This window comes from Schistocerca cancellata, chromosome 9, assembly GCF_023864275.1.
Source record: "Schistocerca cancellata isolate TAMUIC-IGC-003103 chromosome 9, iqSchCanc2.1, whole genome shotgun sequence".
NCBI lineage: Eukaryota > Metazoa > Arthropoda > Insecta > Orthoptera > Acrididae > Schistocerca > Schistocerca cancellata.
The window spans coordinates 15,950,069-15,965,344 of NC_064634.1; the positions used below are offsets into that span (position 1 = coordinate 15,950,069).

The 15,276-nt window shown below is 43.9% G+C and overlaps 1 protein-coding gene across 1 annotated transcript in view; it reads right to left on the minus strand.

Moving 5' to 3' along the window:
• The window catches only part of LOC126100581 (glucose dehydrogenase [FAD, quinone]), an 83,872-nt gene that overhangs the window by 46,775 nt on the left and 21,821 nt on the right, over positions 1–15,276 (minus strand). The window contains exon 2 of the mRNA XM_049911203.1: positions 1,412–1,669. Within this exon, the coding sequence (XP_049767160.1) occupies positions 1,412–1,669 (258 nt within the window). The remainder of the gene's footprint in view (positions 1–1,411; positions 1,670–15,276) is intronic.

The window sequence follows — 15,276 nt, forward strand, 5'->3', positions numbered from 1 at the left end:
GCTAATTACTTGCTGCGCGATATGATGTAAGGGCGGTGCCTAACAGCACGGCGGAAGCTCGCTTAAAAGCATCGCCCGCTAGAAAACCAGAACGCGTGCAAGCAGAATTTCAAGCTGCCTCACGGGAACGCACTTCCTATTCTTCTAAGACTTTCTGTAATGAGAAAGTGAATGGGCTGATCGCTCAGGATCAAAAGCTACTGACTTCAGGAAGACACTTTACGTCATTGACTCCGTCCCAAAGGGCACACGACATCATCTTGACCAGCAAAGGCTGCCGGCCAACTCCTAACCTCTTCAGGAATGTATTTAATATTTAAACATTTGAGCCAATCAGAATCGGCAGTAGAAAGTAAGGATTTTCTTTGGCCATTTTCTGCTTCCACCGCCATACATGCTCGGGCCACAGCCCACTTAGGACGATTAGGTAAAGACCGGCCCATCACCAGCGCACTAGAGGGGAGAACACTACTTTCCCTCGGATTCTGGCTATGGCGGGCATAACAGCCACCTGACGAGCATACAGGTGCGTTCCGGAAATGTTACGTTAGTCCGTGCACATCAGAAAGCGGACTGTAAACAACCTACAGAGTCTGCTGCATCCAAGGCTCAGCTGACAGCTTCGTAAGGTAGGTGGGCTGAAATCGTACACTGTAGTTTAACTTAGTATAATTCTTTGTTTAATCCCTTATCCTTATAATGAGATATCGCTTAAAATGAGTTCGTAATAGTAGTAATAATGGTTATAAAAGTAGGAATTATTATGTGAATACAGTAATGTAAATATTATTAATAGAACATAATCTCTGGTCGTAAAATAAAGATCCTGTCAAATGGAAGTAATGGTTTGCAAACAGAAACATGTGGCTGCTGAACAGAAGGAATCAGCTGTGGGGACAAAGTTGGCTAGTCTGGGAAAGACGGAGGTGCAATAGGGTCAACAGGGCGATTTAAGATAATTCTCATTTATTGCGCATTGAAATTACATTACATGTTTCGATCAATCGAGATCATCTTCAGATCTAAGTCTTTATGTCAGCAACCTGTCTTTTCTACTCAGAACCATATATCAGAGTACTCTGGTGTGTGGTTCTGAGTAGACAACACGGGTTGCTAACGCAACTGCTTTGATCTGAAGACGATCCTGAGTGACTGGAACATAAAATGTTATTAAAAATGTGCAACCTAGACTGAGCATTACATGAGAATTCTCTTAAATATCAGTACAGTTGCTGACTCTCACGAGACGAATATGTCGACTACAGTGAAAGTTTAGTGAGGAGACGGAGGGAAAAAGCAAAAGGAGAGCTGGGATGATAGAGACACTGGAAAAGCTTTAATGTGGTCTCGAACGCACCGCGGTTTCGAGCAGACGCACACCTCTGAACCAGACCGGGAGACGGTAGCGTACCTTGCCACGCGTCCAGACGCAGCGCTTGTCCTCCATGGCCTGGCAGGCGGAGGGCTGGGGCTGCGACCGGTAGCCCCAGTCGTAGCGGCTCTTGTGCAGGTAGAGCGACAGCAGCGGCACGTCGGTGATCTCCGACTCGTAGGTGCCCGCCTCGAGCACCAGCACCGACCAGCCGGCCACCTCGGACAGCCGGCCGCCCAGCACGGAGCCGGCGGAGCCCGCGCCCACCACCACGAAGTCGTACTCGCGACGCAGCACCTGCCGGGCACACCGCGCCGCGTCACAGCAGATGCCCAACAAAAACTGTCAAACACCTTCCAACTGATTTATGGCTAATTTTCAAGCAAAACTCTCTCATAACGCTAACTGACTCTACGTCTACACCACATCTACACTCCTGGAAATTGAAATAAGAACAACGTGAATTCATTGTCCCAGGAAGGGGAAACTTTATTGACACATTCCTGGGGTCAGATACATCACATGATCACACTGACAGAACCACAGGCACATAGACACAGGCAACAGAGCATGCACAATGTCGGCACTAGTACAGTGTATATCCACCTTTCGCAGCAATGCAGGCTGCTATTCTCCCATGGAGACGATCGTAGAGATGCTGGATGTAGTCCTGTGGAACGGCTTGCCATGCCATTTCCACCTGGCGCCTCAGTTGGACCAGCGTTCGTGCTGGACGTGCAGACCGCGTGAGACGACGCTTCATCCAGTCCCAAACATGCTCAATGGGGGACAGATCCGGAGATCTTGCTGGCCACGGTAGTTGACTTACACCTTCTAGAGCACGTTGGGTGGCACGGGATACATGCGGACGTGCATTGTCCTGTTGGAACAGCAAGTTCCCTTGCCGGTCTAGGAATGGTAGAACGATGGGTTCGACGACGGTTTGGATGTACCGTGCACTATTCAGTGTCCCCTCGACGATCACCAGTGGTGTACGGCCAGTGTAGGAGATGGCTCCCCACACCATGATGCCGGGTGTTGGCCCTGTGTGCCTCGGTCGTATGCAGTCCTGATTCTGGCGCTCACCTGCGCGGCGCCAAACACGCATACGACCATCATTGGCACCAAGGCAGAAGCGACTCTCATCGCTGAAGACGACACGTCTCCATTCGTCCCTCCATTCACGCCTGTCGCGACACCACTGGAGGCGGGCTGCACGATGTTGGGGCGTGAGCGGAAGACGGCCTAACGGTGTGCGGGACCGTAGCCCAGCTTCATGGAGACGGTTGCGAATGGTCCTCGCCGATACCCCAGGAGCAACAGTGTCCCTAATTTGCTGGGAAGTGGCGGTGCGGTCCCCTACGGCACTGCGTAGGATCCTACGGTCTTGGCGTGCATCCGTGCGTCGCTGCGGTCCGGTCCCAGGTCGACGGGCACGTGCACCTTCCGCCGACCACTGGCGACAACATCGATGTACTGTGGAGACCTCACGCCCCACGTGTTGAGCAATTCGGCGGTACGTCCACCTGGCCTCCCGCATGCCCACTATACGCCCTCGCTCAAAGTCCGTCAACTGCACATACGGTTCACGTCCACGCTGTCGCGGCATGCTACCAGTGTTAAAGACTGCGATGGAGCTCCGTATGCCACGGCAAACTGGCTGACACTGACGGCGGCGGTGCACAAATGCTGCGCAGCTAGCGCCATTCGACGGCCAACACCGCGGTTCCTGGTGTGTCCGCTGTGCCGTGCGTGTGATCATTGCTTGTACAGCCCTCTCGCAGTGTCCGGAGCAAGTATGGTGGGTCTGACACACCGGTGTCAATGTGTTCTTTTTTCCATTTCCAGGAGTGTATATCTACACTTCACAAGCCAGCGTACGGTGTGTGGCAGAAGGTACAAGTCGCACACGATTCGCGGGGAGAACGACTGCTGATAAGCGACCGTGTGGGCTGCAATCTCGCTAATTTTATCTTCATGGTTTTTTCGCGAGTCATACTTAGGAGGAAGCAGTGTATTGGTCGATTCTTCTACAAACTTACGCTCCTGGGACTTTAACAATAAACCACACCGCTATGCGAAACGTCTCCCTTAGAGCGTTTCCCATTCGAGTCGGCTGAGCATTTCCGCTTGGTAAATGAACCTGTAACGAAACGCGCCACTCTTCTTTAGATCTTCTCTACTTTGTCTATCAGTCCTATCGAGTAAGTATCCCATACTGACGAGCAGTATTCAGGTACTGCTCGAACCAGTGTTTTGTACTCTACTTCCTTTGCTGATGAACTGTATTTCCTCAGGGTTCTTCCAATGAATCTCACTCTAGCATTTGTCTTTGCTGTGGTTAGTTTTACGTGTCCGTTCCATTTCAGATCTCTCCGTACGATGAGGGTCAGTTGCCACTCCCTGGACTAAGCTTCGAAACTCCGCAGGACCGAGCGAGATGGCGCAGTGGTCACCGCACTGAACTCCCATTCGCGAGAGCCGCTGTTCAAACCAGCGTCTGGCCATCCTGATTTAGGTTTCCGGTGATGTCCCTAAATCGCTTCAACCAAATGCCGGAATGGTTCCTTTGACAGGACACGGCCAATTTCCTTCCCCATTCGAGCTTGCGCTCCGTCTCTAATGACGTCGTTGTCGACGGGAGGCTAAACACTGATCTCCTCTTCCACCTCCTCCTCCGCAGGTCTTCCTGCATTTCGCAAAAATTTTCTATCGTCGCCACTTCTCTGTACACAACAGCATCGTCCGCGAAAAGCCTCGTGTAACTTACGACTTTATCCACATAGCATCGTAATACTGCCCTGTGGCACGCCCGAAGCTACATTTACGTCTAGATTAGATTAGATTAGATTAGATTAATACTAGTTCCATGGATCATGAATACGATATTTCGTAATGATGTGGAACGAGTCAAATTTTCTAGTACATGACATAATTAGGTTAATTTAACAACATACTTAAGTTAATATAACAACTTTATTTTTTTTGTTTTTTGTTTTTTTTATTTTTATATTATTTTTTAAATATTTTTTTCTTTTTTTTCTTAATTTATATCTAAGAATTCCTCTATGGAGTAGAAGGAGTTGTCATTCAGAAATTCTTTTAATTTCTTCTTAAATACGTGTTGGTTATCTGTCAGACTTTTGATACTATTTGTTAAGTGACCAAAGACTTTAGTGCCAGTATAATTCACCCTTTTCTGTGCCAAAGTTAGATTTAATCTTGAATAGTGAAGATCATCCTTTCTCCTAGTATTGTAGTTATGCACACTGCTATTACTTTTGAATTGGGTTTGGTTGTTAATAACAAATTTCATAAGAGAGTATATATACTGAGAAGCTATTGTGAATATCCCTAGATCCTTAAATAAATGTCTGCAGGATGATCTTGGGTGGACTCCAGCTATTATTCTGATTACACGCTTTTGTGCAATAAATACTTTATTCCTCAGTGATGAATTCCCCCAAAATATGATGCCATATGAAAGCAATGAGTGAAAATAGGCGTAGTAAGCTAATTTACTAAGATGTTTATCACCAAAATTTGCAATGACCCTTATTGCATAAGTAGCTGAACTCAAACGTTTCAGCAGATCATCAATGTGTTTCTTCCAATTTAATCTCTCATCAATGGACACACCTAAAAATTTGGAATATTCTACCTTAGCTATATGCTTCTGATTAAGATCTATATTTATTAATGGCGTCATACCATTCCCTGTACGGAACTGTATGTACTGTGTCTTATCAAAATTCAGTGAGAGTCCATTTACAAGGAACCACTTAGTAATTTTCTGAAAGACAGTATTGACAATTTCATCAGTTAATTCTTGTTGGTCAGGTGTGATTACTATACTTGTATCATGAGCAAAGAGAACTAACTTTGCCTCTTCATGAATATAGAATGGCAAGTCATTAATATATATTAAGAACAACAAAGGACCCAAGACTGACCCTTGTGGAACCCCATTCTTGATAGTTCCCCAGTTTGAGGAATGTGCTGATCTTTGCATATTATGAGAACTACTTATTTCAACTTTCTGCACTCTTCCAGTTAGGTACGAATTAAACCATTTGTGCACTGTCCCACTCATGCCACAATACTTGAGCTTGTCTAGCAGAATTTCATGATTTACACAATCAAAAGCCTTTGAGAGATCACAAAAAATCCCAATGGGTGGTGTTCGGTTATTCAGATCATTCAAAATTTGATTGGTGAAAGCATATATGGCATTTTCTGTTGAAAAACCTTTCTGGAAACCAAACTGACATTTTGTTAGTACTTCATTGTTACAGATATGTGAAGCTACTCCGCCCAACAACTCCCAAAGATGTTACAACGCACAAGCACTGCTATTGTCGTTGCTAGTCGATGCAAATAACAATTCCTTTGGCTTTTCCCCAGGATTTATAAGTTTCACAGTAAGACACAGATAAATACAATGAAATGTTAACAGATTTCTACTTAAATTTACGCATACAGTGAAGCAATGACCTTACTTATTGAAAGAATGCATTTAAATTACAAATATTTACATACAATTCAGCAAAAAAAGTATATATCGGTAGCAGGTGCCATGCATCCTGCATTTTAGGTGTTACAATGTGGTTCCATACTCACATAGAGGGAAATTTTAATATAAGAAATAGGCGAAAGGTAGTATTCAAGTGATTACCGGATAGACAGCCTTATGTGGGCGATTGCAAACAGTTTCAAATGTTAAGCAAAAACTAACATGAACAAAGTAAACTAGTTCGTAATAAGTTATTTGTCACCTAAACATGTGCAGCAGCAAGACGAAAACAGCAGGTCAGAGTCGGAACTAAACAGAAACCAGTGTGGCTTCCGCCTTGGCCACGCTTTCCCTTGACTGAAATTCGCGCTACGGCGTCTGGCTGGCTGTTGCAAGACTAAGTTCCTGTGCTCCACGACACACAACACTCGCGACTACGCAGCCATATTGCAGCAGTCGGCGAGGCGGTACAGCCTGTCAGAAATACGATACCTTGCGAACAGGCGAGTGGCACTCTTGTGAAACAAGTTGGCACGAATGGCCGACGTGTTTCATTGTCTCACTTGTAACACATGTTCGGCAACAAAGTTCTCTGTTTGGTGTACCGCTCATGCGTTTGAGGTTCTCACTGGAATTGAGTGGGTTGTAGAACAAGATGAACAGAGTTAAGAGCTGTGCTTGTAGGACTGTAACCGATCAGTTTATGAGAACGTTAACAACAATGAAACGCTCCTCTCGTCCGAGTCTTGGAGTTCCGTTGTGACGCGCCAGATAACATTCCAGAATCCACGCGCTGTTGGCGATGTGAGTCGCGTGACACAAACTACGCGACTTACGGCTTAGTTGAAGTAAGGTTCGACAGCCTCACTTTGAACTGCGAGACAGCGTTACTCACAGTCCAAAGCCAATAGTTAAAAATCTTCCAACCACCCAACTGTATTGAGAAACATTCCGAAATGCGACCACCAGACCAGAATACGTTCATCGGTAACAGTTAGACCACCGCCTACAATAGGCACTAGCAACTCCTGCCGATGATCAGTACAACAAATTGGGATTCATTTCAAAATCAGTAGGGAAAGAGTCGCACAAAAATATCACTCTGAAATTTCCTGGAAAGAAGTATTAATCTTCGCCATATCTGTCTCGTTCACTAAAACACCACTATCCAACTGGGTACTGGCCCCACAATCTAGTGTGAGGTGTCTGCACACTCGAAAACCTGGACGACTCAACCCAGTACTCGTCCCGCACACTGGGATTCTCTCAGTTTACCGTGCTGCAAGAAATTACGCACTTGAACATGAAATATCACCCTCTCCACACTTCTGCAATAAATTACGAATACACCAACTCCGTCGTAAAAGGCACCGGGCTTCCCCATGCCACGAGAGCTACAGACTTGTTCTTCCCTTTCGCGAGATCCTAGAACGTTGCACAATATTGTTTACGTTTAGTCTTCCGACCAACCGGAATCAGGAGTAGAATGTAACCATTTTCATTGGCTACTTCCTGCTCCCGCTAATATACCTAGTGTGAAGTACTGCTTCCTGGCAACATTTTCAGAAATTTTTCTGCGTCAGGGTTTGGAAAACACCGTCCGTCGTGGGGAAAATATTCGCCCTTAAAATCAGCCTAGTCGACTCCGACCACCACCCATTTAGGGCGATTACAGAAATGTCGTGCCGTCATCATCAGGCCGAGCAAAAACTGCCTTCCCTCTGCAAGCGCAAACTGACGAAGGTGACTAAATAGCCTGCGTTGAGAGACCACCTGAAGACAGACAAGAGTCGGTCGCTATATAGTAGTGGTTTACGTGAAAAGAGAAAAAAAGTTTTTCTTTTATCTACAAAACTACGACCCGATATGTGGAAGAGTAAACGTAGGAGATGTGTGATAATGTCCCCCGATGAATCGGGGAGGAGAGGCCAGCAAACAATTAAAACGGACGTTTATGCAAAGGAATCGTTACAAAGACCCACCCCTGAAACCCTCCTCTCCTCCCCAGCTACAAAACACCGTCTCGGTGAAATAAAGTACTTCTGATTATAACGTGTGATAGATGATAATTGTAATGGAAAGCCTCTGAAAGAAACATTTAGGGAAGCATGATAATTGTTTCGCTCCTGGCAACAGATCACTAGAGAGCAACTCTTATAACAAAGATTTGAGACGCGTGGAACTAAAACAGCAGCTGACGTACCAGAAATAGATAAATCCCGAGTAGACGAGAGCTCGACAAGCACAAACGACAGAGGAAATGGCTTGAAGTAGCACATCTCTTACGGTCTTATGAACATCTGCAGTGCTGGTCACCTACGCACTGTTGCCATTTCAAATGGAGATATTGTTTGATAAATCCGTTGTGAACGTTCTGACAAGAATTTTGCTGTGAAACGTTTTCGAGCAACAGCCAGACGGCGTGGCTCAATCACGCTATCGCTAACCTGACGATGACGACGAAACCGCTGAGGTCAACGTGTTTTACGTCCTACCAAAAGATCCGAAGAACTTAGCATACCATATTTCGAAGATCTTTCTCAAAGCCAGAGAGAACTGATACACCTAGACGAAGAGACCTTCCAAAATCCTAGTGATATGAGCAGTTTATTTGAACATTAATTCATTAGTTGTACATATCCATGTATCTTGGGATGTGTTTAAATGTTATTTACTGGTAGTAATTGACGGAATGTCAACGAGTAAGCCGCGAGGAGTGGCCGCGCTGATAGGGACCGATGACCTCAGCAATTTGCTCCCTTAGGAATTCACACACACTTTTTCAACGAGTAAAATAGAAGCAATATCAGGCATTCCCCAAGACAGTGTTTTAGGCCCTCCAAATCTATCTGATGTAATGTTTTAAACTTATTTTTTACTGCTAGAATACATCTGCTAGGATTCCTTAATCATTGCAGCCACAGTAGCTGCTGAAGACTTAGAATTGCACCGTTCAATATAATTCTGTCTTTCATTTATTTAAGATAACAGAAGACGGATTGTCTCAGTCTTTTTCTGACTGTTGGTTAAGAGATTTTCCAGAGTAGGACGCAAGTACGATTCCTCTTATCACTGTCCCGCATAAATCGCACTTTGACTGGTACGTAGTAATATTTTGACATGTACACATGCGGTCAGTGCTATGCGACTAATGTTCTGTTTCTGTGGGAAAAGTTAACGCTAAATTGTATGCTTTAAGTAGTCACTGAATTCCTTATTGAACGTTTTCATAGCTGTACAGTACATATTATTTAATGTTGTACTCTGCTCTATATGCATCTAAGATAGTGCAGAGTCAATGTTGTATTCCGCTTTTTTATTACCGACGGAGCGAGAGTACTATAACGTAAATATTTCTTACCATGCTGACCATCACGACGATAACACAAGAAATAGAGCCTGCAAATGGTCGCAATTGTTATTACATTACTCTTGGTTGGAGTACTGAAGAAATTCGTATGTTTTTTCCTTTCTTGTAACTGTCTTGTTAAATGTTTGCTTACGGTCTACTAAGGTCGTCAGAAGTTCAAAATCAATTGGAAAATGATTTGGAGAACATGGTGCGGAAAATGACCATTGACGCTAGACAACGAAAAGTGGGAGCTCACACAAATCTCGAGGTAATTCACTTCAACTTAATGCCCAGGGATTACAGTTGCGAAAAATTTGGACTGGAACGATCACATACATAATGTTGCGGATAAACCAAACCAAAGACTGCGTTTTATTGCCGGAACGCTCAAAGAGACTGTCTGCAGTACGCTCGTCCGTCTTCTGCAGAGTGGGATCCTTACCAGATACGATCGACGGAGGACAACGAGAGATTACAAAGATGAGCAGTTCGCTTTTTATTGTAGAGAAATACGGGAGAGAGTATCAAAGTTGGAATGGCGGCCATTGAAACAAACTTGTTTTTCTTTCGTTGTGGCGACATCTTTTCACGACCAACTTTTCAAGCGAATACGAAAATATTTTGTTAACTCACACCTATGTAGGAAGAAATGATTATCGTAATAAAATAAGGGAAATGACAGCTCGCACGGAAAGGTACAGATGTTCGTTTTTCCCACATACTGTTAGAGATTGGAACGGTAGAGAAACAGCCTGAAAGTGGTGCGATGAGCCTCCTGCCAGGTAACTAAGTGCGAAATGCTGAGCAGTCACGTAGGTATCGATGTAGATCTTGGTAGCTACAGTAAAACCATAAACATTAACTTAGTCAGGGCGGAAATAGACTTAGCTTGTGCGACAATGCAATCTGTTTTGACACAACTGTACTCCCAGCCGCTGTAGCTGTCGAACGTAATTACTTTATTGTGATTAATTTCTCTTACCGCACTCGAAATGCACGTTTTCAATAATTAAAATGCCTATCAATGTGGATTAATGTTGCTGTGTGTGTGTGTGTGTGTGTGTGTGTGTGTGTGAGAGAGAGAGAGAGAGAGAGAGAGAGAGAGAGAGAACGCTACAAGCTACACCCTGCAAGATGGACCACGATACAGTGACGGCACTTTCAGGTCAGATCGGGTACTTGACAGTAAACTGAACGTCAATTGATTCTAATCCCGTCCCCTTACATTGAACAATAAAACTTTCCATAAGCCTGTAAAACTACAAGGGACACAGCACATCTGACAAACACAAATGAGCAAAGGGACGGTCTGTGCGCTCGATACCATGTCACTGGGACTGGAAAGTCCTGTGCCGTGTGCTGTCACGCTTAGTTTCCTCTGAATCCGGGAGGGGAAATACTTATTTCATTGTAAGTAATGGACTGTGTTAGCGGTCTGAAAAATGTAACTTTCTAGTACGGAGAAAGAGACTTGCCTAATGCTACAGTAGCGCAGGAATATGTAGGCAAGCAGTACTTTGCATTACACAGGCGCCTAGATGCTAATTAAGAGCTGTCGCGTGACGACGTAACCGTTCATTCAAGTTACTGGTTCTAGATGTTTAATTCTGCTTAGAAGTGCGGAGTTGTCAACTTGAAGTAGAGCCTAGATTTACTGTCGGCAGGTACCCTGTGCGAATGAAAACAACGCAGGGCATACCGTCGACATTTCCACTGTTGTGCACTAATTTCAGTGCAATACAGATACAAAGCTAATTGGGGCATGAAACCAAACGAAATACAGTAACTCTGTAACAAACCGCACGAAACCACGGGTTCTTTATACCTAAATATTCAAAAGATATCCCTCAACAGTCTCTGAAAGCTGGTCGGTAGAGTTCTGGTTCACCCTGTATAATCGTTCGACATAATATAATCGGTTAATTAAGCGTGCTAAAGGGAATACAGACGTCTAAAAAATGAGAATATCAGAGAGTGCAAAACTGCTAAGCAGGAATGGCCAGTGGACAAATGCAATGTTATGAAAGCATGGATGCACGACTAGAGGAAAGAGACACGCCGCCTATGGGAAAATTAAAGAGACATTTGGAGAAAAGAGAACCAAGTGTATGAATATCAAGATCTTAAATGTCAAGCCAGTACTAAGCAAAGAAACTGGAAGGTGGAAGGCGTCTGTATAAGAGGAATAAACATCAGGGAAATATTACAGAAAGGGAGGAGGAAGTAGGTCAAGACGAGATGGGTGGTACGATACTGCGAGAAGAACTTGACAGAGCAATGAAAGACGTAAGCGGAAACAAGACTCCTGCAGTAGACGACAATCCCTCAAAATTATTATTATCCTTGGACAAAATTACTCCATCTGGTAGGCAAGATTTATGAGACGAGCGAAACACCCTCAGACTTCAAGAAGAATGTATTAACTCCAATTGTAAAGAAGGAAAGTGCTGACAGATTTGAATGCTACTGAAATATCATTTTAAAAAGTCGCGGTTGCAAGATATTGATACGAATTATTTATAGTAATATGGAAAAACTGGTAGATGCCGACGTAGGGGAAGATCAGTTTCGGTTCTGGAGAAATGTAGGAACACGGGAAGAAAAACCGTGCCTCTATTTTAAAAGACAGGGTGAAGAAAAGCACACCTGCGAAAGGCTATTTGCAACTTGTACAGAAATCAGACTCCAGTTATGAGTCGGCGGACATGAACATTTCATGAGAAAAGGTTGTCATTTACCCCCCATGTTATTCAGTCTGTAAAGTGAGCAGGCTGAAAAAGAAACCAAGAAGAAATGTAGAAAGTGAATTACAGTTCAGGGAGCAGAAATAAAAACTTTTCTGTTTGCCGATGACATTGTAATTCTATCAGAGAACTTGGAAAAGCAGTTGAACGGAATGGATAGTGTGTTGAAAAGTGACTGTAAAATGAATGAAAAACAAGGGCAATGGAATGTAATCAAGTTAAACTGGGCGATGATGAGGGTATTAGATTAAGGAATGAGAGACCAAGAGTAGTAGACGAGTTCTGCTGTTTGGGCAGCAAAATTACCGATGATGGCCGCAGTAGGGAAGATACAACATGCAAACTGCCAAGAACAATATTTTTGAAAAAGAGGAATTTGTTAACATATAACATAAATTTAGGTATTAAGAAGTCTTTTCTGAAAGTATTTGTTTGGAGAGTAGCCTTGTATGGAAATGAAACGTGGACGATAGCCAATTGAGACAAGAAGGGAATAGGGGCGTTTGAAACGTGGTGCTGTGGAAGAATGCTGAGGTTCCGTTGCATAAATCGAATAACAAATGACGAGGTAGTGAATAGAACAGGGAGAAAAAAATTGTGGCACAACTTGAATAAAAGAAGGGATCGGTTGATAGGAAACATATCGAGGCATCAACAAATTTGTCAACTGATAATGGAAGGAAATGTTGCGGTAAAAATTGTGGAGGGAGACCAAGGCTTGAATACAGTCAGCAGGTTAAAATGCTTGTAGTTATGCAGAGATGAAGAGGCTTGCACAGGATAAACCTGCATGGAGAGCGGCAATCGATTGTTATCCCGCCTCTAAATGTAACGGAAATGTTACCGCCGCTATATGAATCCTGATCCCGAAAGGTTACTTTTGTTTCCGTAGTTTTCCTGTGTAGTTCTGAATAGACAAATTACAGTTCCAATAACAATGGTATGAGCAGAATTATGAAACTTTTAACAAATCTATTAACTTCAGATAATGCTAATAAAGCGGAAACGAACAGTAATTTCAGGTAACTAGAGCTCTATGAACCCAATAAAGTTAGCGGGTTGTACAGTCCAGTCTTTCATCAGGCAGGTCTTGTTTTATTGTGTTTAGGGAATATTGGTGTTTATTCTCCGCCACACACCACACAGTGAGTTGCTGAGTACACACAGAGATGTAGAGCGGGATGGGTTTTGCATAACAGCATAATCTTGCATAACCTTTAGGTATAGTGACAACATAATAATGAGGGTATGATATTGAGTTACGTCTGTATTAATTTTTTCTAGTGATAGTTAGGAAATCGTGTACGGTATGTATCTGAAAGCTGTATATTCGTCTATAGCGTAGCTTATGATTTTAAGAACACGCACAATGTAGCCTTTTTCTTTACTTTTCTTTTCGGCTTTAGGCGTTTCTGTTCTCTTAGTATGATTTTTGAGAGATAGATGTCACCGCCACCCTGATACTGTTTACGCCAGCAAAGGTGGAGTCAGTTGATTTAACTGCTGTAAAAGCAGCTGTATATGTCGTTGAGAAGGGAGGTGACATTAAGTGTACGCAAGCAATGGCTGAAAAGAAAGCAGCCAGTAGAAATGCAAGGTATGCGATTTCACATGACGTCTGTGCTCTGTGAAGAGGAGCGCGGTCAGCTAGGAAACCACGCGTTCCAGAATCGCCTTTGCGGAGCAGTAAACAGTGTATGTAACTGTAGAAAACTAAGATGAAACTAACTAAAAGGATGGAATGTGTCTTTGCGGGTAATACAGAAGCAGAATGGCAAAAATGCTTTCAACATTACGCAAACAGTTTATTCCGTCAAAAAAACTTTCGAAATGTTATGAACCTGTCTGGACCACTACGTACATAGATTGAGGCTATGGAAAGCATATTTGCCATTCTGCTTCCGTATTACCGGCCATATTTGTTCCAAGTCACACCAGCTGCCCTCCCGTGCACTGGCTAGCTCTGTGAACAGGTATAAGGGGCCAACTGGTTGCACTGGGCCATCAGTCATTTCGAAGCAATCTAGAGATGTTACAGGGGGTTGAGGAAAACAATATACCATTAGTTATCTGTGCAAATATATCTTACTGCTGCTAACCTGGGAAAACATCCATAAACCCGATGAAGAAAGCGGTACCGCTCTCTCCCATATATGCAGTAACCACGTTATTGAATACATCATAGTGAATGTCTACTTAGAGTTCTTCAGGTAGGTCAAGCTAGGTTGGGAATAGGAAAAGTCTTCAGACTGGACAATTATGGTAAATCGGTGATAGCCAAACATGTATATGAAGCAGGTTGCCCGCTAAAAGGCATTGAAGAGGATTTAGAGGTGATGCACGTAGAGAAGAGAGGAAGGAAATGTGACCTATCTGAAGAACTAGAAATAGCAGTTCACCGAGTCACATTCGATAATGTGCTTATTGTACATACGGGAGAGAGTGCTGGCGCTTTCTTCAACGGGTTTATGGATCTTTCTTCAGATTAGCGGCAATATGATATATTCACACAAATAACACCTTCAAGTCCCCTGTAACAAATCTGGAACGGCAGATGGCTCAGTGGAGCTAGCTGGAGCCGTAAATTCGTTTACGAAGTTAGTCGGTGCACGGGAAGGCAGCTGGTGTGACTTGAAGCAGGTATAGCTGATATTATCACTGTAGGAAAGGAGTACTTTGTTTGATGGATGATAGTGTGGAGAAACGAGACGTAGTATCACTTGTTGCTCATTTGGAAATAAGCCGAGTACTTAATGTCCGAATACCATTTTTTTGTTTTTATTATATGACTTTTTCGTATTTTATTGTGAGTGCATGAAGGATAGAACGCAGGTAGCCAGATGAAGTGAGCTTGACTCCCTAATCACTTTCCTGTAGATTGCGTTCCTCACATATGTGTCTTCGCTAAAATGGTTCAAATGGCTCTGAGCACTATGGGACTTAACATCTATGGTCATCAGTCCCCTAGAACTTGGAACTACTTAAACCTAACTAACCTAAGGACATCACACAACACCCAGTCATCACGAGGCAGAGAAAATCCCTGACCCCGCCGGGAATCGAACCCGGGAACCCGGGCGTGGGAAGCGAGAACGCTACCGCACGACCACGTTTGTGTCTTGTGTGCTAAATAACGGTAACGAGGCTGTTACTGTTGCGGTCTTCAGTCCGGGGACGCGTCTGATACAGCTCTCCACGCTAACCTGTCCTGTGGGGGTGTCATCAGCTCTACACGGCTAATGCGACCCACATCCACTTCGACCTGCTTGCTGTGACAGAGCCTTGGCCTCCCTCC